The sequence below is a fragment of the Malaclemys terrapin genome, chromosome 6 (assembly GCF_027887155.1).
Source record: "Malaclemys terrapin pileata isolate rMalTer1 chromosome 6, rMalTer1.hap1, whole genome shotgun sequence".
In the NCBI taxonomy this organism is placed as follows: Eukaryota; Metazoa; Chordata; order Testudines; family Emydidae; genus Malaclemys; species Malaclemys terrapin.
This window is the reverse complement of record NC_071510.1, coordinates 131,134,606-131,148,369: the sequence shown is the minus strand read 5'-3', so window position 1 is coordinate 131,148,369 and position 13,764 is coordinate 131,134,606. Positions and strand designations below refer to the sequence as shown.

Below are 13,764 nucleotides of genomic sequence, written 5' to 3'. Positions count from 1 at the left end.
GCCAGCTCCTGGCTCCCCAGCCGGGCTGCTGCCGGGTCTCTGCTCCAAGCTGGGCTGCCACCCAGGTCCTGGCTTCGGCTACTGCCCAGGCCCCCCGCTGGGAGCCCTGCACGGTCCCGGCTCCCTGCTCCCTGCCAGGAGCACAGCAGCTGACCGGACTCCGGCGCAGATCTACCCGCTGGTGCCTTCCCCCCTGCTCCCAGGAGGCAAGAAGCCAGGGGGCAGCTGGGGTCCCGGTGGGGAGCGGCACGGAGCTGAGAGCCCTGGCTCCTAGAAAACACCCGAGGGCAGGGTTTGCGGGGGTACCTGAAGCCAGGCTGCAGGCAGGAAGGGCAGGGGAATCCAGGGCAGAATGCCACTGCTGGGCAGGAACGGGCGCAGGAGGCCAGGGTGAGCTGGGGAAGGCATCAGGGGATCCCGACTGGGCACAAAGGGCCAGAGGCCACGAGTCGTGTCCCATCAGACAGAGCCGCAGGACCCAGCGAGCCTGGAACACCAGCTAACGACCGCAGCTCCAGCCCCGCCAGCCCCACAAACCAGCCCCGGGAACAGCCTCCGAGGGGCCGCATTTGAGACCCGACTGCGATCGACAGGCTTCCTGGACAGACGCTTGCTGTCAGCCGGGATCGGACGGATGCCATGTGCCGCAGTGACCCTGCGTGGCAGCTGGGAAGGTGCTGCCCCCCGTCAGATTGTGCTCCGCAGAGGACTGGGGGGAGGTGCCCATAGGGGGGTTGATGTTTCCCTGCTCGGTCACTTACACCTGTGCAAAGCGGGGGGCACCGTGCATGCCTGCAAAAGCCTCACTAATTTTGGGGGCCTCCATCAGGGAGCCCAAGCGGAGACCCCTGGAGCTGCTGAGTCAGGCACCCAAAGCTAGTGGCCCCGTTTTCCCCAAGCCTCGACGTGCCCAGCTGGGAGAGTGACGTCAGGCAGTGACAGCCCGGGGGGGATCTGCTCAGCTAGCCTGAGCCGCATTGCGCTGGCCAGAGACGCGACCCCGTCACTCACGTCACCGGCCCAATAGCTCCTGGCTCCGTACAGCCGACGTTTTCGAGAGACACAACCTGACTGGGGTTAAATCCGCTTGGCACGTCCACACTGCGCTGAGCGACGGGGGCAGGGCGGAGGGGCTCGAACACTGCCGTGGAGACGTGCAGGCTCGGGCCGAAGTGAGTCCAGCCCCGGTCCTAGCGTCTACACTGCAATGGACATTCCCCACGGGCCCCGGCGAGTTCTTCCAATGGCCGATTCCCTCCTCGTTACTCATTTGCACCGTATTTCCAATCGGAACGTTCTAGATTCGCTTTCCAGGCAGACGCTGGTTCTCGTTCAGCCTCTGGCCTGCTAGTGCAGCAGTTCTCCACCTACCCCATAGCCTTCCCCCATTTGTACAGCGTGACGGCCTGGCGTGAGCCAGAGGCAGTGCCCCACCGCAGGGGGCCAATCGGAGGGGGGGCTCAGAGCTGAGCCACTGCTCCGTCCAGATACGACCAGCCGGGGAACCCCCCCACCGGCAACTGGAGGGAGGAGCTGAGATGCCCCCCCCCGGGGGGCTGAGGGTAAGGGGTGGGGATTGGCTTGGAGATAAAGTGGGGGGATTGGGGGACCTGGGTTAGGGTTAGGGTTGCGGCTCTTGCTGGGGGGCTGGTTATCCAGCCCGGATCGCTCCTGGAGCTCTTCTCTGAGCCGTTGCCAATACTGCACCCTCCCGCGGGGACGTGGGCACCGGGCCCGCTCATGGTCTCCCCGATGCTGGAGGCAGAGGGAATCCGCCCTCCTGCTCTCACACCCGCCTCAGTTCTCCCCCAGCCACACGGAGCGGCTCCGGAGTCACTCCCGCAGCGAGTGTGAAGAGGTTCACAGGGCCGGAGCAGCGCCGGGGCCATCCCTGCCTCCCAGCCCAGGCCAGGCTCCTCTCCTGCTCCGCAGGGCTGGGGTCAATCAGAGAAGGAGGGGCCAGGGGTGCAGTGCCAGGTGTCCCAGCTGCCCCATGGGCATGTGGGGAGAAGGGCCGGGCACCCAGATCATCCCCAAGAGGCTCCTCTGCCCATCACCACCAGCAGGGGGTGCCGTGTAACACACCCGCCCCTTCTCCCGGGGCTGGGAGTTGACCCCGGTGCCACGTGGGGCATCAGCAACTCCCCCACCCCTGAGGGCATTTACCAAGAACGGAGTTAGCTCCCCCCTGCTCCCCAGGGCAGGACCCGGGCAGTTGCTGGGTAGGTGCACACCCCTCCCCCCGCACCACACACACACACACACACAATCCCGTGCATGTGCACACACTCCTACGCCTCCACAACCACACTCACAAATACCACCCCATGTGCACAACATACACAGTGTACACAACCCCACTCCACTGCAGAGGGGGTCTGTGCCCTCCCCACTCATCCCCAGGCAGCCAGCAGGCCCTGCTCCCCACCCCAGGGGCTGGTCAGGGGTCCTCGGGGGGACAGGAAGAACCGGTTTCACAGCCCTGCCCTGCCTGGGCAAATATTGTTGGCAGAAAGGAAGGAAATAAATAACCGAGCCTGGTAAAACTCCTGCCCCCCACCCCACCCCCGGGCTGGCACCCACAGCCAAGCCCCACGACCCAGCCCTCTGGCTCGGATCATTCACCTTCGCCCCCCATTGTGGGCAAGACCATCCCAGGGCCAGGAAATCGCATTTCCTCCCCCAGCCAATGGAGTGGGGCCTTTTCCCTTGCTTGCCACCCCCCCAGCGCGTCCCCCTGCTCGGCTGCTGCTCCCGGTGAGTCATTCCCAGGAGCTGACACCCCGCACGGCACAGGCAGCCGGACACGCTGGGGGTAGGTCCTACATAAACACCACCAGTTTGTTTATGGGCTCCCCGGGAAAAGGCTGGGGGGCTTTCCGTGTGTGCGTAACACAGACAGAAAACATTCCCAGCGCCTCCGCCTCTCCCCCATTAGGGGTAGCGTGGCTCAGGGAGTAGGGCACCGGACTGGGAGCCAGGATGCCTGGGTTCTGTTCCCAGCTCCACTGCTCACGGGCTGGGCCAGTCCTATCTCCCCTCCCACCCTTTGTCCATCTCAGCTGCTTAGGGCTGTAAATCCCATTCTACACGCCAGGCAGTCTCGGTGCATCAGGATGAACAGTAACAGAGGGTCCGGTGGCACCTTTAAGACTAACGGAAGTATTGGAGCAGAAGCTTTCGTGGGTGAATGCCCAAGCAGGATGAACAGGACTCTAACGTTCATCAAGAAGAACACGTGGGTGAAAGCTGGGAGGCAGGGACTGGCTCTGTGCAGCGCCGTGCGCAGCGGGGCCCGGGTCTCCGCTGGGACGGGGATGGACACTCACTGTCTGCACAGCAGCGAGTGTGGATAGGGTCCTATAAATGCACCCATACCCCACGGAGTCAGTGCCAAGGCACTGGTACCCTACACGGTTTGACGAGTCCCACCCAGGGTACATCTCGGCAGCAGGGCCGGTGCAGCAAACAAGGTGGCTGCCTGGGGCGCCTAAAAGCCCACTCAGGCGAGGAGGTGGAGTGGAGGTGAGCTGGCGCGGGAGGGTGCGGGAGGGCTGCCCGTAGTAATGGGGGGGAGGGGGCACACAGGGGAACTGTTCCCTGCCCCAGATCACCTCCACTCTGCCTCCTCTGCTGAGCACACAGCCCCGGCTCTAAGTCTCCTCCAATCGGCGCCACAAGCCTGCGAGGGGAGGAGAATTAGAGCGGTGCCGGCGTGCTAGGCGGAGCCGAGGTGAACTGAGGCGGGCTTCCCAGGCAGGGTTAGCTGCTGCGGGGGGGGGGGGGGGGGGGGGAGGAGCTCCCCGGGCGGGGGGATGGCGGGCTCCCCAAGTGGGGGACTGGGTTAGCTGCCACAGGGGGGTGGGGTTAGCTGAGTGGGGGGCGCAAGGTGGAAGTTTCGCCTACGGCACGAAACTTCCTTGCACCGGCCCTGCTCGGCAGCACTGGCGGACGTACCCAGGCGGCTGCCAATTTCAGTACCTCATGGCCAGCTGCAGTAGACGCAGCCCTGGAGGGCGACAGGAGCTGTGCAATGGGGGCTCCGGTGCGGGGACTGCGGGGGGGGCGTCCCAGGCAGAGCTCGCTGGCAAACCCCGAGGCGTATCCTCGCTCTGGACTCGCAGGTTTGCTGGGGGGGCCTGAGCAGGGACTCGCTTTGCTCCTGGTTTTTCCGAGCCTGCACCCTGTGCGGGGCTGGGATGGGGTGGGGGGGTGGGGGGCGGACGGACACTGCCGGGGGCTGGGATTGCTGAGCGGCATCCCCAGAGGGGCACGGTGCCCTCATGCCCCCAGCCTTGCTAACGGGGCCAGCTAACGCCGATCTGTGCCATTCCAGAAATCCCTGGCCTTAGCACCTCCTTACAAGCGCGACAACCAAGTCCAATTCCTTACATGCTGCGGTGTTATCGGTGGTGGGGGGCAGGCCGCACACGCTGGAGTGTTATCGGGAGGGGACGACTGGGCCGCACATGCTGGGGTGTTATCGGGGGGGGGACACTGGGCCGCACATGCTGGGGTGTTATCGGGGGGGGGCTGCACTCGCTGGGGTGTTATCATGGGGGGGGCCGGGCTGCTTGAAATATTCTCTGGCTCCATTCCAGCCCCCTGGCAGCCTAATCAGCGACCAGACAATATCCCAGCCTGCAGGGACCACCCGGCGCAGCCCCTCCTGTCCGACGGGGCTCTGGAGCCTACGGGAAATCACTGGAGAACAACCATCAAATCGTTGCTCCGGCGCCTTTCACCCCAGGCGATATGGGAACCTTTTGCTGATGGCCTCCCTGGAGGCTGACGTGCAGCCAGCTCTGGGGTGGAACATGGCTGCTGCTGAACGGTGCACAGCAACGCCGCGTGGCATGTTAGGACAAGGAGCGCAGAACGACATTTCTGGTGCGATTGGGGCTCGGGTCCCTGACTCCGTTCTCCAAGGGGCTGCCTGGGGGCGGCGGGGGCTAGGGCCGCCCAGCCCTTCCCGGCGGGAGATGCCCACTCAGGCTAATGTGCCCTCATTACTAGGGCGCTCTAATGGAGACGGAGATGGTTGGCAGAGATTAGCGATTGTGTCCGGATGGGCAGACAAATGAATGCCGGCCTGGGGGGACGCACGGAGCACGGCAGGAGAGTTATCTGTGCCTGTGCCGGGATCAATGCTATCACCATCCCCGGGCGCGGGGCCGGCTCGCTCCGGAGCTGCTCCCCGCTGTGGATTTATAGCCATCGACCGGGCCGGCCCCCAGGAGCAGCCCTCGCGGGATTCGATCCCTGGCTCGATTTCAGGAGCTGCACAAAAGCCCCAATCAGCTGTGCACAAAGAGAGGCCTGCGGTTAATTAGCGCCCGTATCTCAGCCGGGCCAAATGGAGATGGAGTTAATTAGCTCTGGAGAGAGAGATAATGAGCCTCACGCAGCAGCTCATGAATCTTGTCTCCTGCGCTGCCTCTCCTGGGCACCCAGGGCTTGGGGGCAGGGCCCACGCGGCTCCCTGCCCCCCATCTACCCCCCAAGCTCCCCAGCCTCCGTTCGGCCCCATGCCATGACCCCACTGTCAGCCCCATCCCCCAGATGTGCCCCGCGTCCCCGGCACCAGCGCCCTCGGCACGCTCACGGGGCGGGGACAGGGGTCAGCAGTAGGAGCACCAGGACTTGGGGGGCAGGCGAGGAGTGGCTGGTTTCTAGTGACGGCCGCCGAGCCCTGGGGAGAGCAGCTGCTGGGCAGGACCTGACCGGAGGGGATGGGAACAGGCAGGCCCAGCGGGAGGGGGTGGCACGTCCTGACCTCGGGCCTTTGCCAGGCAGTACCTGTGCAGCTGGGGGCAGGGGGCGAGCGAGGGGTTCATCACAGCCACAGGGGGACTGGCCAAGGGGTGGAAATAGCCAGTCCCCTTCCTGCACCCCCCCCCCACCTGCCTGTGCCCCACATGCCTGGCACTGCAGCCGACACTCCCACCCCAAACGCCGTCCTGCGGGGAATCGCCCCGGGCTGCCAGCGGCTGAAGAGGCAGCCACGCAGTTCCCATTCTCTCCAGCAGGGGGCGGCGCTCCCAGGCTCACCCTGGCCATGGCCAATACGTGACCCAAGCTGGCCGGGTCTCAGCCCAGAGGCCATTTCCTGCCCCACACCAGCCACAGCCCAGTCGCGCTAACCCGGCCCCGCACTGGCCACCGGGCAGAGCCCAACCTCGGACTGGGCCGTGAGGGAGGCCAGTGAGGGGCCGGCTGGGCCAGGCAGCGTGTCGGGGGGTCAGAGCACCCGCCCCAGCACGGAGCGATACAAGGCGAGGGGTATTTGGGGCCCCCCTTTAGAGCCACCGAGAGCCTGGCATGGAGCCCCCCCTCTCTCCCCCGGAGGTCTCACTAGCAGCCAGGCAGCCCCTTCTCCCGGCCAGCCCCTTAATTAGCACGACATTAACCTCTGCCTGGGGCTCTGCCGCATCGAGCGGCACGTTCATTAATCCAGCCGCCAGCAAAGGGCTCGAATTAATAGAGGCCAAGCCCGCCCCCCCCCCCCCCCCCCGAGCGCTGGGGAACCTTTTAATTGTTCCAGGGCTGGCTGGGGGGAAGGGGGGGGGTCAAAGGTTAAAGCATTTATCGAATCACCTCAATTGCTGGGGCTTCCAATCCATCCCGCCCGGTGCCAATAACAGAACCCGCCGAGGACTGTGAATACGGCACAGCCGAGCGCCCCAGCCCGTGCCAGCCCTTCGCGGCCACTCCGCACAGCTCTTTCCCCCTGCTCCGCCGGTGCCCCTCACTGCTGACCCGCAGCCCCCCAGCTCTGCCGGTGCCCCTCACTCCCGACCCGCAGCCCCCCAGCTCCGCCGGTGCCCCACTCTGCCGACCCGCAGCCCCCCAGCTCCGCCGGTGCCCCTCACTCCCGACCCGCAGCCCCCCAGCTCCGCCGGTGCCCCTCACTCCCGACCCGCAGTCCCCCAGCTCCGCCGGTGCCCCTCACTCCCGACCCGCAGCCCCCCAGCTCCGCCGGTGCCCCTCACTCCCGACCCGCAGCCCCCCAGCTCCGCCGGTGCCCCACTCTGCCGACCCGCAGTCCCCCAGCTCCACCGGTGCCCCTCACTCCCGACCCGCAGTCCCCCAGCTCCGCCAGTGCCCCTCACTCCCGACCCGCAGCCCACCAGCTCCGCCGATGCCCCTCACTGCCGACCCACAGCCCACCAGCTCCGCCGGTGCCCCTCACTGCCGACCCACAGCCCCCCAGCTCCGCTGGTGCCCCTCACTCCCGACCTGCAGCCCCCTGCTAGCCCAGCCCTGGGCTCCCCTCACAGCTCTGCTGGTGCCCCTTAACCCTGACCTGTAGAGCACCCCAGTCGATCATAGTCCAGGAAACCCTAACTTTGCCCCCTCATAGCCCCTGGCAAGAACCCCTCTGTGCCAGACACCATTCTATCCAGGACAGGCGCGAGAGTGGAACCAGCCAAGGGATCGAGGTCCCTGTGGCCCTCCCAGCTCCGACACCACAGGCGAGCTCCCCTCCCTCCCCCCCAGGAATGCAGCAGCTCCTCCTGCCCCCCAGAACCTCAGAGCAGAGACAGCAAATGGACCCGCATCCTGCAGATGCCTCCAACCCAGATCCGAGAGCCTGCAGCCAGAACCAGCAACATGAATCCGGCCCCATAACATCCCTGCCGCAGCCCCAGAGCTGGCCCCAGACAACAGAGCCAGCAATGGATCTCAGCTCCAGAGCGACCCCAGGGGGCACCTGTCTGTCCAGACTTCCACGGGGACTTGTCCACTGCTTCCCTTTCTCCCCACAGGCCCTGCACCCCTCCACCCCCCAGAGCATGAAGGGTCGTCTTCCTGCCAGCCCCATGCCGTCGATTAGACCGAGCGGGGCAGTGGCTGAGCGTGGGTCCGGAGAACTGGACTGATGCTACCGCCCAGTGTGAGTGTGAGTCACGAGCCCCCCCCACCCCCTGTAATGCCTCTCTGCAGCCGGGCTCCCAGCCAGGGACCCCCAAAACCGCGGACTTCCCTTACCTCTCTTCTGCATGAAGCCAAAGAGGTCGTCCAGAAACTCCTTCCGCTTGGGGTCGTCGTCCAGTTCGTAGAGCTGCGGGCGGGAGAGAGAGACGGCAGGTCAGCACTGCAGGAACCGAGCAAGTCCTAGTGCAAACACATGCGTCCTGCAGGGGGCGCTGGAATGGACTGGGTAGCACGTGTGTGTGAGAGACACCACTGCCCTCTGCTGGACAGCATCGGAGCTGCTCCACTGTGTGTCATAGGCCCCCTCCTGCCAGCAGAGTCCCCTGTAACTGACATGGTGGGGGGATCTGGGTTCTGGCCTCACCTCTGCAGCCCCCACTGGATGTGGACGAGGCTGATCGGGAGCCTCCTGTATATTCAAAGTCCCGGCTCCCCCCAGCCAAACAGCCCCGGGCAAGAGGCTCCGTGCCCCAAATCTGGCTGCAGTCCCCTTAGACTCCCAGCTGCCTGTGCCGATCGCCCCACAGAGCGGCTGGCACATCTCTGGGACACGGGGGCGGCTGTGGGAGTTTGCCTGGTGTCTCTCTGGGTGGGAGGTTGTGCGTGTCTGGGGTGTATTTCCAGGCCCGGGGCTCAGTGTGTGCTTGGGGTGTGTTTGTCCCACAGCCACGTGCCCGGGCGTGACCCGCGGTCGTGTTGCACGGCTGATCTCTCGAGATTCACTAACAAAGTTCCTTTGCTCAGTTCTCTTCTCTGTAGGTTCTTATCACGCACCCATCACTGCAGCGTCTGGGCTCCTTCCAGTTGTTGCACCAAGCGAGGACTGACCCCTGTCTGTGCAGCAGTGATCCCTCCCGGCCAAGGAGAGCGCCCCCCTGTGGCACAAGCTCCTGTGGGGCTTGGGCTGCGAACAGGCCTCAGGAAGCACCTGCAGGAGGGGCCCCTGGGGACAGCGCTGGGGGCCCAGCTGTAACCAGCCCCAGGGCTAGGAGGGTCTCCTGGCCCATCATGGCCCTTTCCACCCGGGGAGCTGTCGCTGATCCCCCGACCCGGGACTGTCCCCAGCAGGCACCGATGACCCTGTCCACGAGCAGAATGGGGGAGCGAAGTGCTGGCTGCAGCCTGGGGGCCCAGCGGCTGGTGAGCAGTGTTCAGCCCCCCCATCCGGCATCCATCTCCCGTCCCCTCCTTCACCTGCACGGGGAGAGCTGGAAAGATGGACCAGCTCCCACTGATCTTTAGAACATCACAACGACCAGACTGGGTCAGATCAAAGGTCCATCCAGCCCGGTATCCTGTCTGCCGACAGTGGCCGGAGCCAGATGCTTCAGAAGGAATGAACAGAACAGGACAATTCTCGAGTGCTCCATTCCCTGTCATCTTGTCCCAGCTTCTGGGACAGGATATGAGGTTGCACCCAGGATATGAGGTTGCACCCTGACCATCTTGGCTAATAGCCATTGATGGATCTATCCTCCATGAACTTCTCTAGTTCTTTTTTGAACCGAGTTATAGTTTTGCCCTTCACAACATCCTCTGGCAAGGAGTTCCACAGGTTGACTGTGCTTTGTGTGAAGAAATACTTCCTTTTGTTTGTTTTAAACCTGCTGCCTGTTAATTTCATTGGATGATCCCTGGTTCTTATATTATGCGACGGGGTAAATAACACTTCCATATTCACTTGCTCCACACCAGTCATGATTTTATAGACCTCTGTCATATCCCCCCTTAGTCGTCTCTTTTCCCAGCTAAACAGTCTCAGTCGTTTGAATACCCCCCTTATGGAAGTGGTTCCATACCCCTAATCCATTTTGTTGCCCTTTTCTGCACCTTTTCCAGTTCTAATCTGATTTGGGATGGAGTGACTGGAACTGAGGCCATATTCCAGGTGTGGGCGGACCATGGATTTATATAGAGGCAAGATGATATTTAGACTCATAGACTCATAGACTTTAAGGTCAGAAGGGACCATTATGATCATCTAGTCTGACCTCCCGCATGATGCAGACCACAAAAGCTGACCCACCCACTCCTGGAATAATTCTCTCCCTTGACTCAGCTGTTGAAGTCCCCAAATCATGATTTAAAGACTTCAAGTCGCAGAGAATCCTCCAGCAAGTGACCCCTGCCCCATGCTGCGGAGGAAGGCGAAAAACCTCCAGGGCCTCTGCCAATCTACCCTGGAGGAAAATTCCTTCCCGACCCCAAATATGGTGATCAGCTGATCCCCGAGCATGCGGGCAAGATTCTCCAGCCAGACCCTCCGGAAAAAGTTCTCTGTAGTAACTTTTAATATCCCATCATTGATCATTGTTACAAATTACCAGCTGTCTTATTACCTATCCCTCTCCTAATGGTTCCACAAACTCCACAATATTAACAACCTCCCCCAGAACAGCGTCCTGGCCACCACGGATACACCAACATCCCTCTCCATGACGGCATCGCTGCCTGCTTCAAATATTTACAAGACACTGGACAGGCCCCAGTCTCCCCCAAACACATCGCCAGACTCATCCATTTCACCCTCACCCGTGACAATCTCACATTCCACAGCCAACCCTCTGTCCAAGCCTTGGGAACTGCAGTGGGTACCAGGAGGGCTCCCCAGTGTGCCAACCTCTTCATGGGCACCTTCAGGAAGAATTGCTGGACAAATGCACCAGGAAACCAATGCTATTCCTGAGATACAGCGATGATACTCCCTCCGAGATTTCTACCACGACTTCAACCACCATCACCCACCTATCAAACTCTGGAACACACCCACACCAACATCAACTTCTTGGACCCCACGATCAGCTTCAACAATGGAAACCTATAGACAGCGTATACCAGAAACCCACAGATCACCACACCTACCTCCACAGATCCAGTAACCGCCCCAGACACACCAAGAAGGCCCTGCACCCCTCTTCCTGAGATTCACTGTGACTCTCAACCAGCCAGTAAAGCAGAAGGTTTATTTAAGGACAGGAACACAGTCTCAAGCAGAGCGTGTAGGTACGACCAGACCCCCCTCAATTAGGTCCCTCTGGGAGGTTCAGGGAGCTTAGACCCCAGCTTGGGGTTCCCTGCCTTGCACCACCCAGCCCAAAACTGAAACCAAACCAAAACTCCTCCTGCAGCTCCTCTCTTCCCCCTCCCCCCAGCTCCTCCTCTCCTTTGTTCAGTCTCCCGGGCAGAAGGTGTTAATTCTCCCCACCCCCGTTCCTGGCTCAGGTTACAGCTCAGGTAGCTTCCTTCAAGGGAAGTCCACATCCCCATTGCAACCCCCCTGCAACATTCCCCGGTCAAATCTGCCCCGCTCCCTGCTCCGTCACATCTCTCCCCCCTTCGAGACTGAACTGAGCGGGGTCACTCTGACCAGTGACCTGGGGAAGTTCAGGGCCCCCTCTCCGGGACAATGCGTCTGCTATCAGGTTGTCACGTCCCTTCACATGGACCATGTCCATGTCATAATCCTGCAGGAGCAGGCTCCATCTCAGGAGCTTGGTGTTGGCTCCTTTCATCTGGTGCAGCCAGGTCAGGGGAGAGTGGTCGGTGTGCACGGTGAAGTGTCGCCCAAAGAGATATGACTCTAGTTTCTTGAGGGCCCACACCATGGCCAGGCATTCCTTCTCGATGGCCGCGTAGTTCTGCTCCCGGGGTAGCAACTTCTTGCTCAGGTACACGATGGGGTGTCTCTCCCCCTTTTCATCCTCCTGCATTAACACCGCCCCCAATCCCGTGTCTGAGGCGTCGGTGAACACCATAAAGGGCTTGTCAAAGTCTGGGTTTGCCAGAACTGGGCCACTGACCAGAGCCTCCTTCAGCGCCTGGACAGCCTCCTGGCACTCCTCGGTCCAGACCACCTTGTCTGGCTTCCCCTTCTTGCACAGCTCAGTGATGGGGGCGGCTATGGCGCTAAAGTGGAGCACGAACCTTCGATAGTACCCCGCCATCCCAATAAAGGCTTGGACCTGCTTTTTGGTTTGAGGAGCGGGCCAGTCTCTGATCACCTCCACTTTGGCTGGTTCCGGCTTTAGGCAGCCGCTTCCCACCCGGTGGCCTAGGTAGGATACCTCAGCCATCCCCACCTTGCACTTCTCCGGTTTTACGGTCAGCCCAGCCTTCTGGAGTCGGTCCAGCACTTGTCTAACCTGGGACATGTGGTCCTCCCAGGTCTGGCTAAAGACACAGATGTCATCGATATACGCCACGGCAAAACTCTCCATCCCCCTCAGTAGCTGATCCACCAGGCGCTGGAAGGTGGCCGGCGCTCCCTTGAGGCCGAAGGGCAGGGTCAGGAACTCATAGAGCCCCAGAGGGGTGACAAAGGCCGATTTCAGCCTGGCATCTGCATCCAGCGGCACTTGCCAGTAGCCTTTTGTAAGATCCATGGTGGTAAGGTACCGAGCACCTCCCAGCTTGTCTAGGAGCTCGTCCGGCCTGGGCATGGGGTAGGCATCGGCTACAGTGATGGCACTGAGCTTCCGATAGTCCACACAGAACCGGATCGACCCGTCCTTTTTGGGGACCAGCACCACCGGCGAGGCCCAAGGGCTGGCAGACGGCTGGATCACCCCCAAAGCCAGCATGTCATTGACCTCTCTTTCCAGGTCCTGAGCAGTTTTCCCTGTGGCTCGGAAGGGGGAGCATTTTATAGGCGGGTGCGATCCTGTCTGCACCCGGTGGACAGTCAGATTAGTGCGTCCAGGCTGGTTGGAAAACAGCTGTTGGTACAGATGCAGCACCCCTCCGATCTCAGCTCGCTGGGCAGGGGTTAGCCGATCAGAGAGGGGAATTGCTTCCAGGGGGAAGCCAGCTCTTGTCCCAGGGAATAGATCTACTAAAGGGTCATCTCCCTGCTCCTCCCAGTGCCCACACACGGCCAACACCACATTCCCCCTGTCATAATATGGCTTCATCATATTCACATGGTACACCCGGTGGTGGTGTGCCCGGTTCGACAGCTCCACCACATAGTTTACCTCGTTTAGTTGCTTGACAACCTTGAAGGGCCCTTCCCAGGCGGCCTGGAGTTTGTTTTTCCTCACGGGGATGAGGACCATCACCTGATCCCCAGTGGCGAAGGCGCGGGCCCGTGCTGTGCGGTCATACCAGACCTTCTGCTTCCTCTGGGCTCTGGCCAGATTCTCCCTGGCCAGGCCCATGAGCTCGGCAAGTCGTTCCCAGAAGGTCAGGACATACTCCACCACCGACTCTCCATCAGGAGTGGCCTTCCCCTCCCATTCGTCCCTCATCAGGTCCAGGGGCCCCCTTACCCGCCTTCCATATAACAGTTCGAAAGGCGAAAACCCGGTAGACTCCTGGGGTACCTCCCTGTACGCAAACAGCAGGTGAGGTAAGTACTTGTCCCAGTCCTGCGGGTGCTGATTCATAAATGTTTTCAGCATCATTTTTAGCGTCCCGTTGAACCTCTCCACCAGCCCGTTGGATTGGGGGTGATATGCTGAGGCCCAGTTGTGCCGGACCCCACATCTCTCCCACAAGCACCGGAGTAGGGCCGACATGAAGTTGGACCCTTGGTCCGTCAAGACTTCCTTGGGGAACCCCCCTCGGCTGAAAATGGTCAGCAGCGCATCTGCCACAGTGTCTGCTTCGATGGACGATAAGGGCACTGCCTCGGGGTAGCGGGTGGCGAAATCTACCACCACCAGGATGTATTTCTTCCCAGACCGGGTGTCTTGCTGAGAGGTCCCACTATGTCCATGGCCACCTTCTGGAAAGGCTCCTCTATGATGGGCAAAGGTCTCAACGCTGCTTTCCCCTTGTCCCGGGCCTTCCCCACCCTCTGGCAGGGGTCACAGGATCGGCAGTACT

At 61.8% G+C, this 13,764-nt stretch overlaps 1 protein-coding gene across 2 annotated transcripts in view; it reads right to left on the bottom strand.

Annotated features, from left to right (window-relative positions):
* ARID3C (AT-rich interaction domain 3C) overlaps positions 1-13,764 on the bottom strand; it is a 124,528-nt gene that overhangs the window by 27,333 nt on the left and 83,431 nt on the right. For both annotated transcript variants that reach the window (XM_054031385.1, XM_054031386.1), the window contains exon 2: positions 7,993-8,065. In XM_054031385.1, the coding sequence (XP_053887360.1) occupies positions 7,993-8,065 (73 nt within the window). The remainder of the gene's footprint in view (positions 1-7,992; positions 8,066-13,764) is intronic.